The following is a 16,633-nucleotide window of genomic DNA, read 5'->3' on the forward strand; positions in this document are numbered from 1 at the left end:
TTGATATGTTTACTTTCCTCCTTAAGATGTTAAGCACCAATGTAATTGAAACATATAATTGGACCTCTTTGAAAAAATGTCCCCTACAAAATTAGATAGATCTAATATATGCACGGTTGAATCACCTGGATTAACAGCTCTGTCAACCCCACGTGACTCAACACCATGCCAATTAAAATAGTAATAATTAAAAAAAAATATATTATTATTTTTAAAAATATAATTTAATCCTGTAATCCAATTCACCATTTAGTAGTATGCATTTAAAAAAGTATTTGTGAAGAATAAATGCAAACAGGGTGGACACCTGATTTTGTAACGGGGTGGGGTCACAAATTCTATAAGGTGTAATATAAGTTTGTTGAGATCTGTTGTGGTGGGTGAGATTGTTTGGGGGCATACAGAATTTTTTTCAGTAAAGATGCTTCGACGCATTTCTAGGACAATTAGTTTTGCATATTGTTGAAGATGAAAAAAAAAATAAATGAAACAATCATTAAAAAGGGCACTTCAAATGGGTAGGGTGAGATGTCACATAGAACCATTAATGCACCCCCCAAAAAAAACCCACATCAAAAACAAGAAGACCCCCCCCCCCCCCCCAAGAAACCACACACAAACAAAAAACAGTTGGGTATATAATTCTGATTAGGATTTTTCCCCCCATTGAAATGTTACCCATTTGTCATCCTCATAGATTATCAAATAAAATTAATATATACACCTAGAAATTAATTAACTTAGTTTGAAGTAAGAAGAAAAGTAAAAGTAAAAACCCCAACTATTTTTGTGTACAATTTAGAAAACAATCTGCTCAGAAATAAATAACTTGGTAATGGTAGTAAATTCCGTATTATGAAAAATGGCGTTCCCTGTGAGTAGGACTATAGTTCTGGCCATGTGATTTACACTTCACAAGTCACTGAGACAAGTCCGTGAATACTGACACAGTGATAGCAAGTAACACCGTATTCTGGAGAAAGAAGACAAAAACTGTAAATATGCATGAACATGTATGGTGATTAACTATGGAGCTGAAATCAAACTGATGTGCTTCTCATAAGTACTTTATTCATGCCATATTGGCAAACACTAGATAAAAAACTCTTAAGTTACTGTCTATACAAAAACTCTCAACATCAAGTTTAAACTCCGTCGTCATGAATAACATCTGCCACTAGGGCCTCCACGAGTCCAAAATATTGGACTCGAGTACTTGAGGGTCAAACCCGACCCGGTAGATGATAATGAGACTGAGGAATAAAGTAATATCTTAATTCCAGCGTTGAACATGGATGCCGAATCATGCCATAGTATTGCATTGCAGACCTCTAATGTAACCGGCTACAAGCATATGGCGAAATGACGTATGAATTATGATTAAATGAGAATGCTTTTCCTTGCACAGTGCTTGAACTGTAATTGGATATAGGTATGTTAAAATGTTATCCTATCCTATTCCTTGCACGGGTACCCAAGTCCTGTGAACGGATTAGACTTGCAGGACTTGACCCGTGCCTGAGTACTAGTGTACCCGTGGAGGCCCTATTTGCCAGGTGCCTTTTTTGGTTGCAATACGATTCAGGTCGTGCTTAATTAATTTCCAGTAAATGAAATTATTCTGTTATAACTTTTATGGCCTTTTTTATATAAATCTTTATATTTAAAAAAACAACAAACGTTTTGCAGGAAGCTGGCAAGTTGTGAAACTCTGAGAGTCACTTTAAACAAATATTGTAAATACTAGTATATACAATGTAGTTGTGAAAAAATGTTTCAGGGAATCAAATAAAATAGTCTTACACCAACTGTAAAATCTGTAAAAGGATGACATTTGTGACTCGAGTTGTGTGGACAAACAATAATTGTCCAAATTGTCTCATGTTTATGAATATACTGATGGAAACAAAATAAGGGATCACAAAACTACTGGCACTGGCAGTCAGTTCAACAAGACTGACATTCAATCCCACATTACAACTTTGTATAAAAGAACAGCCATTACTACCCCAGTAGTGCATTAAATTTGGTCTACAATTAAATGTTCTCTTATTTCTTTCCATTTGTATATTTTTAAAATTATAGGATTTTTCCTCTATTACCGTCATTTTATCAATTCATGCACAGGAACCTTTTTCTGTGAGTATATATATAATTATATTGAAAAAGTGAAGAAAAAAAGTAGGTCAGGTGATTTTTGTTCTGTTTGTATTAACCAAGATAATGTTCTAACACATGGAATGTTTTCTTAAAATTAGAATTGTTCAGTGCAACCAAATATAGGTGATGAAAAGTCCTACACTTATTGTTAGGACCTGAGCTTGTGAATCAACAAATAAAAACATTTACCAAAAGAAAAATATGGTTTTATTAAAACATTTATCATACTAAAAAAAAAAATTGCATATTAAATATTTCATAAAATTATTGTATCCAATCATATTTCACAAAAATATAAAGTAATCTTTTTAAATATCAAAATTACAACATTGTTATACAAGCTATGTGCATCTAAAAGAATAACATTAATATAATGCTATGACTTAATGGGAGGTAGTCCTGTACATTATAACTACGGAATGTATATTTTGAAATTTAAACTTACAAACAAATAAAATAAATAAATAAATGTAATTAAGTTTGTTAATTTCTTTAACAAATGTGATCATTTCATATTTTTAAGTATCATGTAAATAAAATTGTACTCTCATTTTATGTAAGCAAAAGGTAAGATACATATGGAAAATTGCGGAGTATTCAGTGCAATTTTTACCAACAGAAAGAACGAAATGTTTTATTTACCAACACTCATCACATTTTGATCTATGTCTATGGCAAAGGACATATGGTTAAGAACAACACAGATTATGAGAGGAAACCCACTACTCTTTTTGATCAGCAGAAAGGGATCTTTTATATGCACCATTCTGGACAAGATAGTACATACCACTGTCTACTATGTGTGTGGGTCCCGACTGTGATGTTAGTCAGTTGGTTTCCAAGCTAGAATGCATGTTTGGTACTGTAGTTAGAGGACAAAAGAAATGCAACAGAAAAATCAACCTCCACTGAGGGGATCAAATCATGGACTCACGGAGTTCAGCGCTCTACCAACTGAGCTAATATGGAAATTCCCACTAACTTCTGCCAGTAGGAGCACTTTATACCAACACTACTACATACTTCCCCTCAAGTGAAGCTACATCCCAGAGCTGGCAGTTGAACTGTTACGGGTCCTTAATGGGTTATAATTGTATTCTTGTGCTCCAAAATGTAACAGAAAAAAATCAACCTCCACTGAGGGGATTTGAACCATGGACTCTCAGTACAAGAGTTCACCACTCTACTAACTGAGCTGGAAATTCTCAACAGCTTCTGCCAGTAGGAGCACTTTATACCAACGCTACTACATACTGTCTTTGTTATACCAGTTGTGGCGCACTGGCTGGAAGAAGAAATAGCCAAATAAGCTAACTGGTGGGGATTGATTCTAGATCATTGCTCATCAGGCTAATATGTCACCACTGGGCTCTGTCCCATCCCAGTTTATACAATATAGTATTCAGCAGCTATTTAATTGGCATCTGACTTAGTTATTTTTTAATTAGTCTACGAATACTTCACTAATGGGATCTGTCCTGCCCTTGTTCCTACAGGAATATATTCATCAGCTATTTAATTAGCATCTGACAGTTATTTTCAATTAGTCTAAAATACTCTGAACGAAAAAAGAAAGAAATGCAAATATTTCAATATATATTTTTGATGATACAATTAATTTCGTAAATAGCTGTTAAAACGGGACTAAAATGTTCACAAGACAAATCATTTTAATAGACACAAAACTAATGGGAGTTAAACTGAATCATTTTTAGTTTAAGTAAAGAAAAGTATAGTTCGTCCCATTCTCCTACAATAATGTTTTTTTGTGTAAATAACTTTAGTTTGGTTTAACGTGAGAAGAAAAGTAAAAGTGATTTGGAAATAACCAAAAAATTACTATTTTTGCGTGCAATTTAGAAAATAATCAGCTCAGAAATAAATAAGTAAATTCCATAGTATGAAAAAAGGTGTTCCCTGTGGGAAGGACTATAAATTAACATTTGCATTTCTTTTGTTGTTCTCTATGTATGCTAAGTCCCATTTTCTTTTCTGTTTACATTTTGAGAACAAAGTGCAAATTATAGCAAAAATGCTTTAATAATAGAATGTGCAAAAATATCACACAAGTGTTTATGGAAAGGCCGACTTCCACAAAACAAATCAGCATTAAATTATATGATTATTCTAATTATCATTTAGCATAGCCACACACATTGCGTTCCATAGTCACAACCAAATAAAATTTGTCTTTAAATAAAAAAAAAGAAAAAAAGAAAAGAATTTTGTATCTCAACCCACAATTTTAGAAGCACATTGGGCTAAAGGTATTTCTATTTTTCTAAATAATTATTACAATTAAAACAGAAAGAAAAATAAGAAAGGAAAGTTATTATGACTAGAAAAAAATCCTGTTAGTTCAAGTTAACTTTTTGAACTGGTCAGTTTACAGCACTAAGCAATTTGGCACCAATTTGTACAAAAAACAAGCAATTCAAGGCCCACAACTTTCAGTAATTCCCCTTAAAAGTAATTCAAAGGATACAACTTTCAGGAACATTTCCAGTTATCAGTCTTGCAGTTGAAAAGGAAACCAATTTCAGCTTATTCTGAATCGGAGTGAGTATTGGGTTCCGGTGGTTCAATGTAAACCACAGTCCTCCTGTGTAAACCTCTATGCCAGGAAAACGATACGCTGGCACACAGCGACTTCACCTCTCGAACAAACATGGGGAAAATACACACTGCGGTCAAACATATCTGAAATAAAAACAACCACAGAATAGTAAACAGCATGTAGGTTACATTATACTAAAGAAGAAAGTTGTGTGTCAAAGTGTGAGGTACACCTATAAATATTTATGGAGTAAAACACCTGTGCTTCTGACGGGCAGTATGTGGGTTACCGGTACATTATACTAAAGAAGAAAGTTGTGTGTCAATGTGTGAGGAACACCTATGAATATTTATGGAGTAAAACACCTGTGCTTCTGACGGGCAGTATGTGGGTTACCGGTACATTATACTAAAGAAGAAAGTTGTGTGTCAAAGTGTGAGGTACACCTATGAATATTTATGGAGTAAAACACCTGTGCTTCTGACGGGCAGTGTGTAGGTTACCGGTACATTATACTAAAGAAGAAAGTTGTGGGTCCAAGTGTGAGGTACACCTATGAATATTTATGGAGTAAAACACCTGTGCTTCTGACGGGCAGTGTGTAGGTTACCGGTACATTATACTAAAGAAGAAAGTTGTGGGTCAAAGTGTGAGGTACACCTATAAATATTTATGGAGTAAAACACCTGTGCTTCTGACGGGCAGTATGTGGGTTACCGGTACATTATACTAAAGAAGAAAGTTGTGAGTCAATGTGTGAGGAACACCTATGAATATTTATGGAGTAAAACACCTGTGCTTCTGACGGGCAGTATGTGGGTTACCGGTACATTATACTAAAGAAGAAAGTTGTGGGTCAAAGTGTGAGGTACACCTATGAATATTTATGGAGTAAAACACCTGTGCTTCTGATGGGCAGTGTGTAGGTTACCGGTACATTATACTAAAGAAGAAAGTTGTGGGTCAAAGTGTGAGGTACACCTATGAATATTTATGGAGTAAAACACCTGTGCTTCTGACGGGCAGTGTGTAGGTTACCGGTACATTATACTAAAGAAGAAAGTTGTGGGTCAAAGTGTGAGGTACACCTATGAATATTTATGGAGTAAAACACCTGTGCTTCTGACGGGCAGTGTGTAGGTTACCGGTACATTATACTAAAGAAGAAAGTTGTGGGTCCAAGTGTGAGGTACACCTATGAATATTTATGGAGTAAAACACCTGTGCTTCTGACGGGCAGTGTGTAGGTTACCGGTACATTATACTAAAGAAGAAAGTTGTGTGTCAAAGTGTGAGGTACACCTATGAATATTTATGGAGTAAAACACCTGTGCTTCTGACGGGCAGTATGTGGGTTACCGGTACATTATACTAAAGAAGAAAGTTGTGTGTCAATGTGTGAGGAACACCTATGAATATTTATGGAGTAAAACACCTGTGCTTCTGACGGGCAGTATGTGGGTTACCGGTACATTATACTAAAGAAGAAAGTTGTGTGTCAAAGTGTGAGGTACACCTATGAATATTTATGGAGTAAAACACCTGTGCTTCTGACGGGCAGTGTGTAGGTTACCGGTACATTATACTAAAGAAGAAAGTTGTGGGTCAAAGTGTGAGGTACACCTATGAATATTTATGGAGTAAAACACCTGTGCTTCTGACGGGCAGTATGTGGGTTACCGGTACATTATACTAAAGAAGAAAGTTGTGGGTCAAAGTGTGAGGTACACCTATGAATATTTATGGAGTAAATCACCTGTGTTTCTAACGGCAGTATGTGGGTTACCGGTACATTATACTAAAGAAGAAAGTTGTGGGTCAAAGTGTGAGGTACACCTATGAATATTTATGGAGTAAAACACCTGTGCTTCTGACGGGCAGTATGTGGGTTACCGGGTACATTATACTAAAGAAGAAAGTTGTGGGTCAAAGTGTGAGGTACACCTATGAATATTTATGGAGTAAAACACCTGTGCTTCTGACGGGCAGTATGTGGGTTACCGGTACATTATACTAAAGAATAAAGTTGTGGGTCAAAGTGTGAGGTACACCTATGAATATTTATGGAGTAAATCACCTATGTTTCTAACGGCAGTATGTGGGTTACCGGTACATTATGCTAAAGAAGAAAGTTGTGGGTCAAAGTGTGAGGTACACCTATGAATATTTATGGAGTAAAACACCTGTGCTTCTGACGGGCAGTGTGTAGGTTACCGGTACATTATACTAAAGAAGAAAGTTGTGGGTCAAAGTGTGAGGTACACCTATGAATATTTATGGAGTAAATCACCTGTGCTTCTGACTATTATCCATTTCCCATAAATAAAAACACTTCTATTTGTTATACAGTAAATGGAACAGTGATTTTCAGCAAAACATTACGGGTTGCTAATAAAAGTATTTATATAATCTCTTAAATGGTGTGTGACACCCCTCCCCCCCTCCATTTTCTTGCAGGTATATTAAGTGTGAGATGCCACTCTTTTTATTGATGTGTTGATATGCTGCTTACATCAGTTTTATTAGTACACGTTATCATTATCAGAAAGAGGAACTGATCTCATAGAAATGTGTTTGATTACTGTAAAAAGGAAACTATATAATATTTGTTTGAATAATGACACCCCAGCATATTTTACAACATAGCTATTACTACTAGTATTAGGTGTATAACATGTAATACTTGTGGTACCTGGTCTTGAGTGAGAAAAGTTAAAACTGGTTTTATTTAACACCACTACTAGACCACATTGATTTAGTAATCATTGACTAACATTCATTCATCTTTCTCATCTATCACCCTCTGCCTATCATTCTCATTATCTTAATATAAAAAAATTGGTAATTGTGACATATAGTCTTAGAAGAACCCATTACATTATTCCAATAGCAGCATGGAATATTTAATATGCACTTTTCACACAGACGAGACTAAACATACCATAGCCTTTGATATACTGGAGCGGGACGTAGCCTAGTGGCAAAGTGCTCGATTGATGGTCGGTCTATGATTGATCCCCATTGGTGGGCCCATTGGGCTATTTCTCATTCCAGCCAGTGCACCATGACTGGTATATCAACGGCCTTGGTATGTGCTATCCTGTCTGTGGGATGGTGCATATAAAAAAGATCCCTTGCTACTAATGGAAAAATTAAGCTGGTTTCCTCTCTAAAACTATATGTCACAATTACCAAATATTTGACATCTAATAGCCAATGATTAATAAATAATAGTGTCGTTAAAGAAAACAAACTACTGTTTGATATACCAGTGGTGGAGCACTGGTTGGGATGGGAAAACCCCCCATCAAGGAATGAGTCCACTGAGGGGATTTGATAGTGAGAAAAAATACTTGCTGCCATCACAGACTATTCAATTTTACTGATTAGCAGCAAGGATGTTTTATAGGCATTTTCAAACAAAACGTTTTTAAAAATACCAGACATGAATCACTATTTGGCAAGGGGCTGTTAAATGTTAAATCATAGAGAAAAGATCATAATGTAGATATTAAATGATGGCATTTTATGACTGCCACGATATGCACAACAAAATTTCAAAACAACTAAAAAGTTATCACTGTGCTGAATTAAAATTTATTATTATGTTATGAGTTTTCCCTATTAAAAACAAATTATTGCAACATTTTGAATATGAAATACTGACACACCCAGGGAAGGAAAATCAAAATCCACCCCAAACGTAGTGACTTACAGCTATCATAAAAAGTATAAAAACTGCCTGCCATCCTAAACGTTGCTGTATAAATGGCACCAGAATCTGAAATAAAGCAAACATAACAAAATAAAACAATATTTTCATGATGTTATCTTTTGAACATTTATTAAGCATACTGTGATAGTCAATAATTTTAACAATGAATGAATGAATGTTTAACGACACCCCAGCATGAAAAATACATTTGCTATTGTGTGTTAAACTATTGTAAAGGCAAAACTTAGTGATGGTCAACATCAATATAAAAATTCAACAGTTAAATAAAAACACAGAGTAAAGAACTGTGTAAAAATACAAATATCACAGATAGATAACTTAAAATTTAGAATAAAAGTCAGTATCATGTAGAAACTGTAATATAAGTTCCGGATGAAATCGAAATGATTCCATGACATTTTGTTGTCCAAATTGGAGAAAACTTTAAGTGTTTTTTTTTTTTTTAGTGAATGGAGACACGGACCGGCAGGATCCGGTGGAACCCTGGACGCTGTACCACTTCGATCGATCACAGGATCGATCGAATGGTGAGCCGATGATGCAAACTTCCAGTTTGTTACAGGGCTCCGTCTGCTTGCTGGAAAAAGCGATCTGCACGGGCCAGTTACTGGTAGCCGTGTAAACTGACTGGGGCCTGTAGCAGCCAACGATCGAATGACGACATCTGCCGGTGGAACCTCTGTGGCGATCATTGGAATCGGACCCTTCTTGGCTGGAACCGATGGATGAGCCAGCAATGGCAGCATCTCATATATGACAGCCAGACAGTCCCTTTTTTCAGGGACAGGTGGTCCGCCACATCCAGATCTTCCAGCACCGCAGGAACCGATACATCATCAAAAAAGTCACGTAGCACTCGTAAACAGGCAACCCGGTCGCTCTGGCCATGGCCCGATGGAGACCCGGACCGTGGATGGTCCCGTCTGGATACTGGAAAACTGGACCGTAGCGGTCACGTGTGGATCCCGAAGAGGTGGATCGTGGACGGTCCCGTCTGGATACCGTGATCCCCGCATCAGCCGATGGCCTCCGTGGTGGAACCGATGAAGCCGCTGGAGTCCATGGTGAATAACTTCTACGTCTAGCACGGTGATCCGTGGACCCGTGCGCCCGCACCGTCAAGGATGGGTCAGACTGGCGATCTGAAAAACGATGGACGCTTCGACGACGAAGTACCCTTCTTGGCCCGTACATTCCCGCTGGCACCCGTGACAAAGGCCGCTGGAGACTTCCGTGGAGCTATAGCACCCGGGGTAGGAGTAGGAACCACTGTCAAAGAAGGTTGTGGATCCGCCCTGGTCACCACTCCCATAGCTGCCAATGTTTCTTTCAACATGGCTGGGAACATCAGCGTCAAGGCATCTGCAACAGAGTCGGCAATGGACAGTGCCGTAGACCCCGCTGGTGTAGATTCCGAATTCTTCGACCTGGTTGACAGCATTGTCAAATAACTACCGAACTCCGAATCGGTCAGCTTGATACAAGTATCACATCTCGCCTCCTCCAAACAAGGAACTCGACAAGACGGGCAGAGCTCATGTGGGTCATCATGCGACAAAAATTCCCTGCACCGAGAACAGGAACGTTGTTGACAAACACTGACATCAGACATGAGAGAATTTCTACAAAGAGAAATAATAAAACAAACCATTAACACATAATCGGTAACAGGGCCGCATTCTTTGCAAATGGCGACCACGCAACATTAACCGGCAAACAACAATTTTGGTAGAAAGCACACTGAAACAAGTGTTTATGCCAAAATAATACAACGAGAAACATAACAACAATGACAACGGTTACAAGAGTGTTGAACTTGGAAATTACTAGTATCCGACATGGTAAATAATTGTCTCTGTTCAAAGAGAATAAAAGACAACCATAAAAAACACAAAGCCGGTAACAGGGCCGCCATCTTGCAAATGGCGACCACACAATGTTCACCGGTAAAAACAATCTTGGTAGAAAAACACACTTGAAAAAAAGTGTTTACGCCAAAATAATACAACAAGAAAGATAACAACAATGACAGAAACGAATCCATCAAACATACGAATAGTTATCACACAAAAAACCCAAAGTTGACTCCAAAACAACAGAGCCAAAAAAGTACATTCAGACCAGTCAGCGAAGAGAAAAAGGAGGAAGCTATAGTCACATGACCGGAACTACAAGGGAGCATGCGGTAGAAGATTTAGGCCATCCCATTCCCTGTTGGGATGTTCGGACCAGTCAACTTGCGTGGGGGGGGGGGGGGGGGGGGGGAAATGCACTTGTTTGAGGACAGGTAATATTGAAAAGAAAATATCTTTTCAAGTTTCTTTGAATGAATGAATGTTTAACAACAACCCAGAATGAAAAATACATCTACTGTTGGGCGTAAAAACTATGGTAAATGCAAAACATTAAATGATGAACCACATCAAGATAAAAATTCAACAGTTAAATAAAAACAGTGTAAAGAACTATGCAAAAAATACAAATATCACAGATAGGTACTATTAAAAATTAGAATAAAAGCCAGTATCAGGTACAAAAGTATGCATACTGGTATATATACTGAACAAAATAAGAAACTTCCGCTAACTTTGCTTGAACATAACTTGATGAAAACAAACCGGGGGAATAATTGTTATATATGCGTTTAAAGAGTGTTCCATGATGCATCGTTTGGTGCAAAAATCATGGCCATAGGTTAACAGAAACTGGGAGAAATTTTGACCAAGTATGGTAGGGGTTAAAGAAAACAACACCCACTTAATAACAGGTATGACCACCTCTTGAATTGACCACTGCAGTGCATCGCAGGCGCATAGAATTGACTAAAGTGTTGATTTCTGCCTGTGGAATATTGTTCCATTCCTGAATGAGCGCTTGACGAAGTTCGTTGACGTTAGCGGGTGGGTTGGGACGACGCCTCAATCGTCTGTCCAGACTATCCCAGACATGCTCGATGGGGTTGAGATCAGGACTTTTAGTGGGCCAGTCATCAATGAAATCAATGTTATTTGTCCTAAGAAAATTTACAATGTCTCTAGCTATATGAGAGGTGGCATTATCATGCTGAAAAATCGAGATGTTGGCATTGTTATGGAACAGAGAAATGACGTGATGAGTGAGAATGTCATCGCGGTAACGTTGAGCATTTAAATTGCCATCAATGACGACTAGTGGTGAACGATAACCATGGGCAATGGCTGCCCAGACCATGACACAACCACCACCCCCGAAACGATCTCGTTCAAGAACACAACAGTCAGCATAGCGTTCATTTCTCCTACGGTAGACGCGCACCCTGCCATCACCACGTTGTAAAGAAAATCTGGATTCATCCGAAAAAAGAACGGTATTCCAGCGTTGCCGTATCCAACGAGTGTGTACACGTGCCCAATTAAGACGATTTAGACGATGACGTTGCGTTAAAACGCATCCGACGTAAGGACGTCGTGCATGTAAACCGTTCTCCCGCAGACGATTACAATAAGTTTGCCCACTGATTCGGTTATTATGAAGCCCAGGTGTGTTAGCAGCAGTAGCAGTGGCAGTTTGGAATCAATTGCGCAAATGCATGTTCATGATATAGCGATCTTGACCACACGTTGTAACACGCAGACGCCCACGATGTGGCAAGTCATTGGTGCTTCCTGTCGTTCGAAATCTTACTCGAAGATTTAGTATCGCTCGACTAGAACTCCCAACATGCCTTGCAACGTCTTCTATCGACATGCCAGCATCAAGCATGCCAATCGCCCGTTCGCGTAAATTATTGGGTATTCTTGGCATACTAAAAATGCTACAATGTAAAAAACTTTAATATGTTTACAAATTTTGAAGCGTTTTCGTTCACTTGACAACAATGTCAGTAAGACAAGTAAAACAAATGGACTGAATACTACATGGGACATGTCGAACCATGGATGCACGTGCAAATTGAATTTCATGTTGTCGACGATTAACAGTGCAAAAATAATCGATAAAATTCATGAATCCTGATAATACAGCTCAAGGCTAATACTACCTATATAATTTCATTACACAATGAATTCTTTAACACAACAAATATTATATGTACAAATCAGAAGTTTCTTTTTTTGTTCAGTATATAAGGACATAAAGAAATAAACCAACTTTTCAGAAATGTATTTGTTTAGAAGATACAGTGGTTCATAGCCTTGACCTTTGACCATGATCATTGATGTTCACGTGTGACTGTTGAGTGGGGGGACTGAAGTTTTGTTGTCCTACCATTTATGGTTTTTGATAGCTATATGCAAAAGTGTAAATTTAAAGGCAGAATGTTTTCACTTTTGAAAAAGAAACAACTATACCGTGTTTGTGTAATTTGAGCTGTTAATAGTAAAATAGCGAAATATGGCATTTGTAACTATGATACTGAAAATAAGATATGTCATTGGTTCCATAACTACTACTTTATATTTTGAAAAAAGTTAAAGTTGGAGCACATTGATTAATTAATCATCGGCTATTGGATGTCAAACATTTGGTAATTCTGACTCGTATAGTCATCAGAGGAAACCATCAACATTATTTCTGATGCAGCAAGGGATCTTTTATATGCACTTTCCCACAGACAGGAAAGCACACACCACAGCCTTTGTCCAGTTTGGGTACATTGGTTGGAATGATAAAAAACCCAATCAGCTGAATGGATCCACTGAGGTGGTTCGATCCTACAATGCAAGCACCTCAACCACCCACATATTTTGAAAATAATATCTATTTAATATACTAAAAATATAGTACAAAAGTTACCTGGCCAATAGCTGCTCCTACGCTTCCTGTTCCATCAATAATCCCAGTAACAGTTGCCAGAGCTCCAGAATTTCCCTGCATAGGACCCTGTCGACCTAAAAAAAAAAAAATCAGGAGACTATCCAGCAATTATGTAATGCAAAGTCAGCCAATATGGTTTTGGAATTCCAGTTTTTAGTACTGCCTCAAATCTATTCCTGTCCTTTCTTGAGGGAAGGCATCTAGCTCAGTTTGTAAAGCACTTGCCTGAGGTTGAAAGATGGAACCCCTTCAGTAGACTCATTATGTGATTGTTTCCTCCCCTCCAACCAGTACCCCACGACTGCTATATTAAAGTTTGTTGTATGTACTGTCCTATCTGTGGAAAAGTACACTTAAAAGATCCTTTGCTGCTAATTGAACAGTGAGGTACATGATATGCCCTAGGTACACTATGCACACCACGTCAAGTTGTACTTGCATATACGGTTTCAGGAACCTAAATCAATTGATAAAGAAGATATTGCCCAGACAAGCATTTTCTTTAATGTGCAGAAACGTGTGAAATGTAGGTCACAGTGACCTCGTTATGGTACATGACACACTACAATCCTAAGTTGTACTTGCATGAAAGGTTTGATGATCCTTAATGAAAGATATGCTCCAGAAAAGAAATGGAGGGACGGACAGACAAACAATGCCATCCCATAATATGACCCATCTAAGACGGGTGTATAAAAATGTATTCCTCTATATGCCAGAATTACCAGATATTTGACATCTGATAGCCGATGATGATAATCAAAATGTTCTGGTGGTGTCATTTATAAAAATAAAGTTTAGCTTTTGTTCCTTGATGAATAGCTCACCAACTGCCCTATTTTTCCCATGACTCTACAAAGTTTTTAATTCTTTAAAAAAAAGAAAGTCATTTCCATCTTTGAATTGGACAGTTTTGTACACCCTTCCACCGTACAATATATTTAGTTAAGCTAGTAACTCTGCATCTAAAAATATGTAATGTCTATATCACACAGACATTGTATTGACGTATTAAAATCTAGAGAACCAGTAAATTAAACAAATGTGTTACTCTGGAGACATTCCAAAATATGCCACAGGGTGACATATCAAAATCTGCCACTTTATATACAGTAATATTCCAAAATATGCCAGGTTATTAATATCAAAATCTGCCATTTTATATGACATTCCAAAATCTGCCATTTTATATGACATTCCAAAATATGCCATGATATGAATATCAATATATGCCACTTTATATGATATTCCAAAATCTGCAATAGTATGACATATCAAAATCTGTCATATTATATGACATTCTGAAATCTGCCGTGATATGACATACAAAATCTGCCATATTATATGACATTCTGAAATCTGCCACGAAATGATATACTAAAATATTCTGCAACAGAAATGTTGACTAGGTTACTCAGACAAAATGATTAGGTAAAACTGTTTTACTATACAGATATACAAAAACCTACAACAATAAGAGAATTGAGAGACTCGGTGTAACTATAAACAAGGTAATTTGAAAGTGTCTTAGTACTGACATACCTAGATCTGCTGCAATGGCAGCACTGATGATGTTGGATACTCCACCAATGAAAAACCCTGTGACAGCCAGGATGACAGAGTTGTCAAGCAGTGTAGCTGGAGAATCTGAAAAACAGGATTTTAAAAAATAATATTTTAGACTGACATAATTCCAATTTCCAGTATATGTTTTAAAATGGCAGACAGTTGTATACCAAATAGCATCTCACCATGTCAAAGAGTTCAAACTGCACCTAACTTTGAATGGTGCATAAAATAAGGCCACACCTGTCAATGATTCATGAGATGTGTGACAGGACTGTTTGTCATTAAATGTTTAATTTTGCTAGTGAATTCCTGTAATTTTATTTGTCACTAGCTACAACTGTGCCTTTGAAGTATGTATGGGGTCCTGCTATAATTAGGAAGACAAGATTTTGCATAGAACTAGGATAGTCAAAGATGCTTTTGTTAAACTCCTATTGTTCTGATTTATTTTAAAGGTCCAATGACAAAGTTGAAACTACAATATGTTGTTATTTTCACATTTATTTGTAATACGTAACTACTAATTAATCGACCCCATGCATAATCTTTCCATAATTAACTCAAGAATAATAATTTTTAAAACTCTTGTACTGGACAACAAGAAAGGTTTCCCCAGAAATATTTGTGGTTAAATATAGCATGGTCACTATCTTTGTTTCTTTGTCAGTTGTCTGCAAAGAATTATGGAAAAACATAATATGTTGAATGTGTACACATAAAACAGTGATGTCATTAGTTAATGTGTATGTGTACACATAAAACAGTGATGTCACTAATGTGTATGACACACTCAAGATACCCCTTTTTTTCTACTAGTCTAGTAAATGCAATTATTTGGTTGCAATTTTTTATAGGCATATAGCTGAAGGTATAAACTTCATCTTTCAAAGCAAAAATTAATCAATATTTTGGGGTGGAATCGCCATCATTGCCACTTTGACATAGCACCTTTAAGATTGAGGATTTGTTGATGTTTATTATTGTTTATGATTTGAAAGGTATACCCCCTATAGATTAGAGGAAACATGCATACAATGATCACTTTTTTTTTTGTTTTTTTTGTAGAATATCGCACCACTATATCAATATTTTGAAATGGAATTGCCATTATTGCCACTTTAACATAGAACCGTTAAGATTGAGGATTTGTAGATGTTTATTATGTTAATGAAACACTCCATATAGCAGCTTTAGCGACATTATTATTGTTTATGATTTGAAAGGTATACCCCCTATAGATCAGAGGAAACATGCATACAATGAATGGTTCAATGATCACATTTTTTTTTGTTGTAGAATATCGTGAAAGGTAGAATGCATATACAGTGTTGCATTAATCACCATAACTGTGGTCGGAAAAACAAAAACCTAAATATTTTATGTGTAATAGAAATCATCTACACAATCTGAAATTTTCATCTTTTACAACTACAGAAACAAAAATGTGCTTCTTCCAAACAATCACCACATGGTACACCTCCCTTCCACGCTACCTAGATCTGACCCGTACCTGTATTTGTGACAGCATAGCACTGGGGGAGTCTGTATGTACAAGCATTTGAATTAATTAAAAACTGATACACCTTTTGTTAATATTTTAATTTATATTAAATCCAAAACCTTTTATACCAACATATTCATATTCACCAAAAATATAGAAATTATTTTATATGCATCTGTGCCTAAATTAATTACATATCCATTTTCTGTCATATTCTAAGTGTTTAATAATTTTTTTAATTTTCAGATATAGATCATTTACAATTCCTACTTCAGCCTTAAATAACTTTCATAATCAGGGGAAAACACAAGATTAA

General features: G+C 36.7%; 1 protein-coding gene across 1 annotated transcript in view; it reads right to left on the minus strand.

The window, feature by feature from the left end:
• Positions 1–4,031: 4,031 nt before the first annotated feature.
• The window catches only part of LOC121368884 (sugar phosphate exchanger 3-like), a 34,494-nt gene continuing 21,892 nt past the window's right edge, over positions 4,032–16,633 (minus strand). Inside the window, exons 9-12 of the mRNA XM_041493641.1 lie at positions 14,790–14,894; positions 13,227–13,321; positions 8,433–8,498; positions 4,032–4,860 (exon numbers count right to left, since the gene is read on the minus strand). Coding sequence (XP_041349575.1) covers positions 4,705–4,860; positions 8,433–8,498; positions 13,227–13,321; positions 14,790–14,894 — 422 coding nt within the window. The 3' untranslated portion in view covers positions 4,032–4,704. The remainder of the gene's footprint in view (positions 4,861–8,432; positions 8,499–13,226; positions 13,322–14,789; positions 14,895–16,633) is intronic.

The sequence above is a fragment of the Gigantopelta aegis genome, chromosome 3, assembly GCF_016097555.1.
Source record: "Gigantopelta aegis isolate Gae_Host chromosome 3, Gae_host_genome, whole genome shotgun sequence".
NCBI lineage: Eukaryota > Metazoa > Mollusca > Gastropoda > Neomphalida > Peltospiridae > Gigantopelta > Gigantopelta aegis.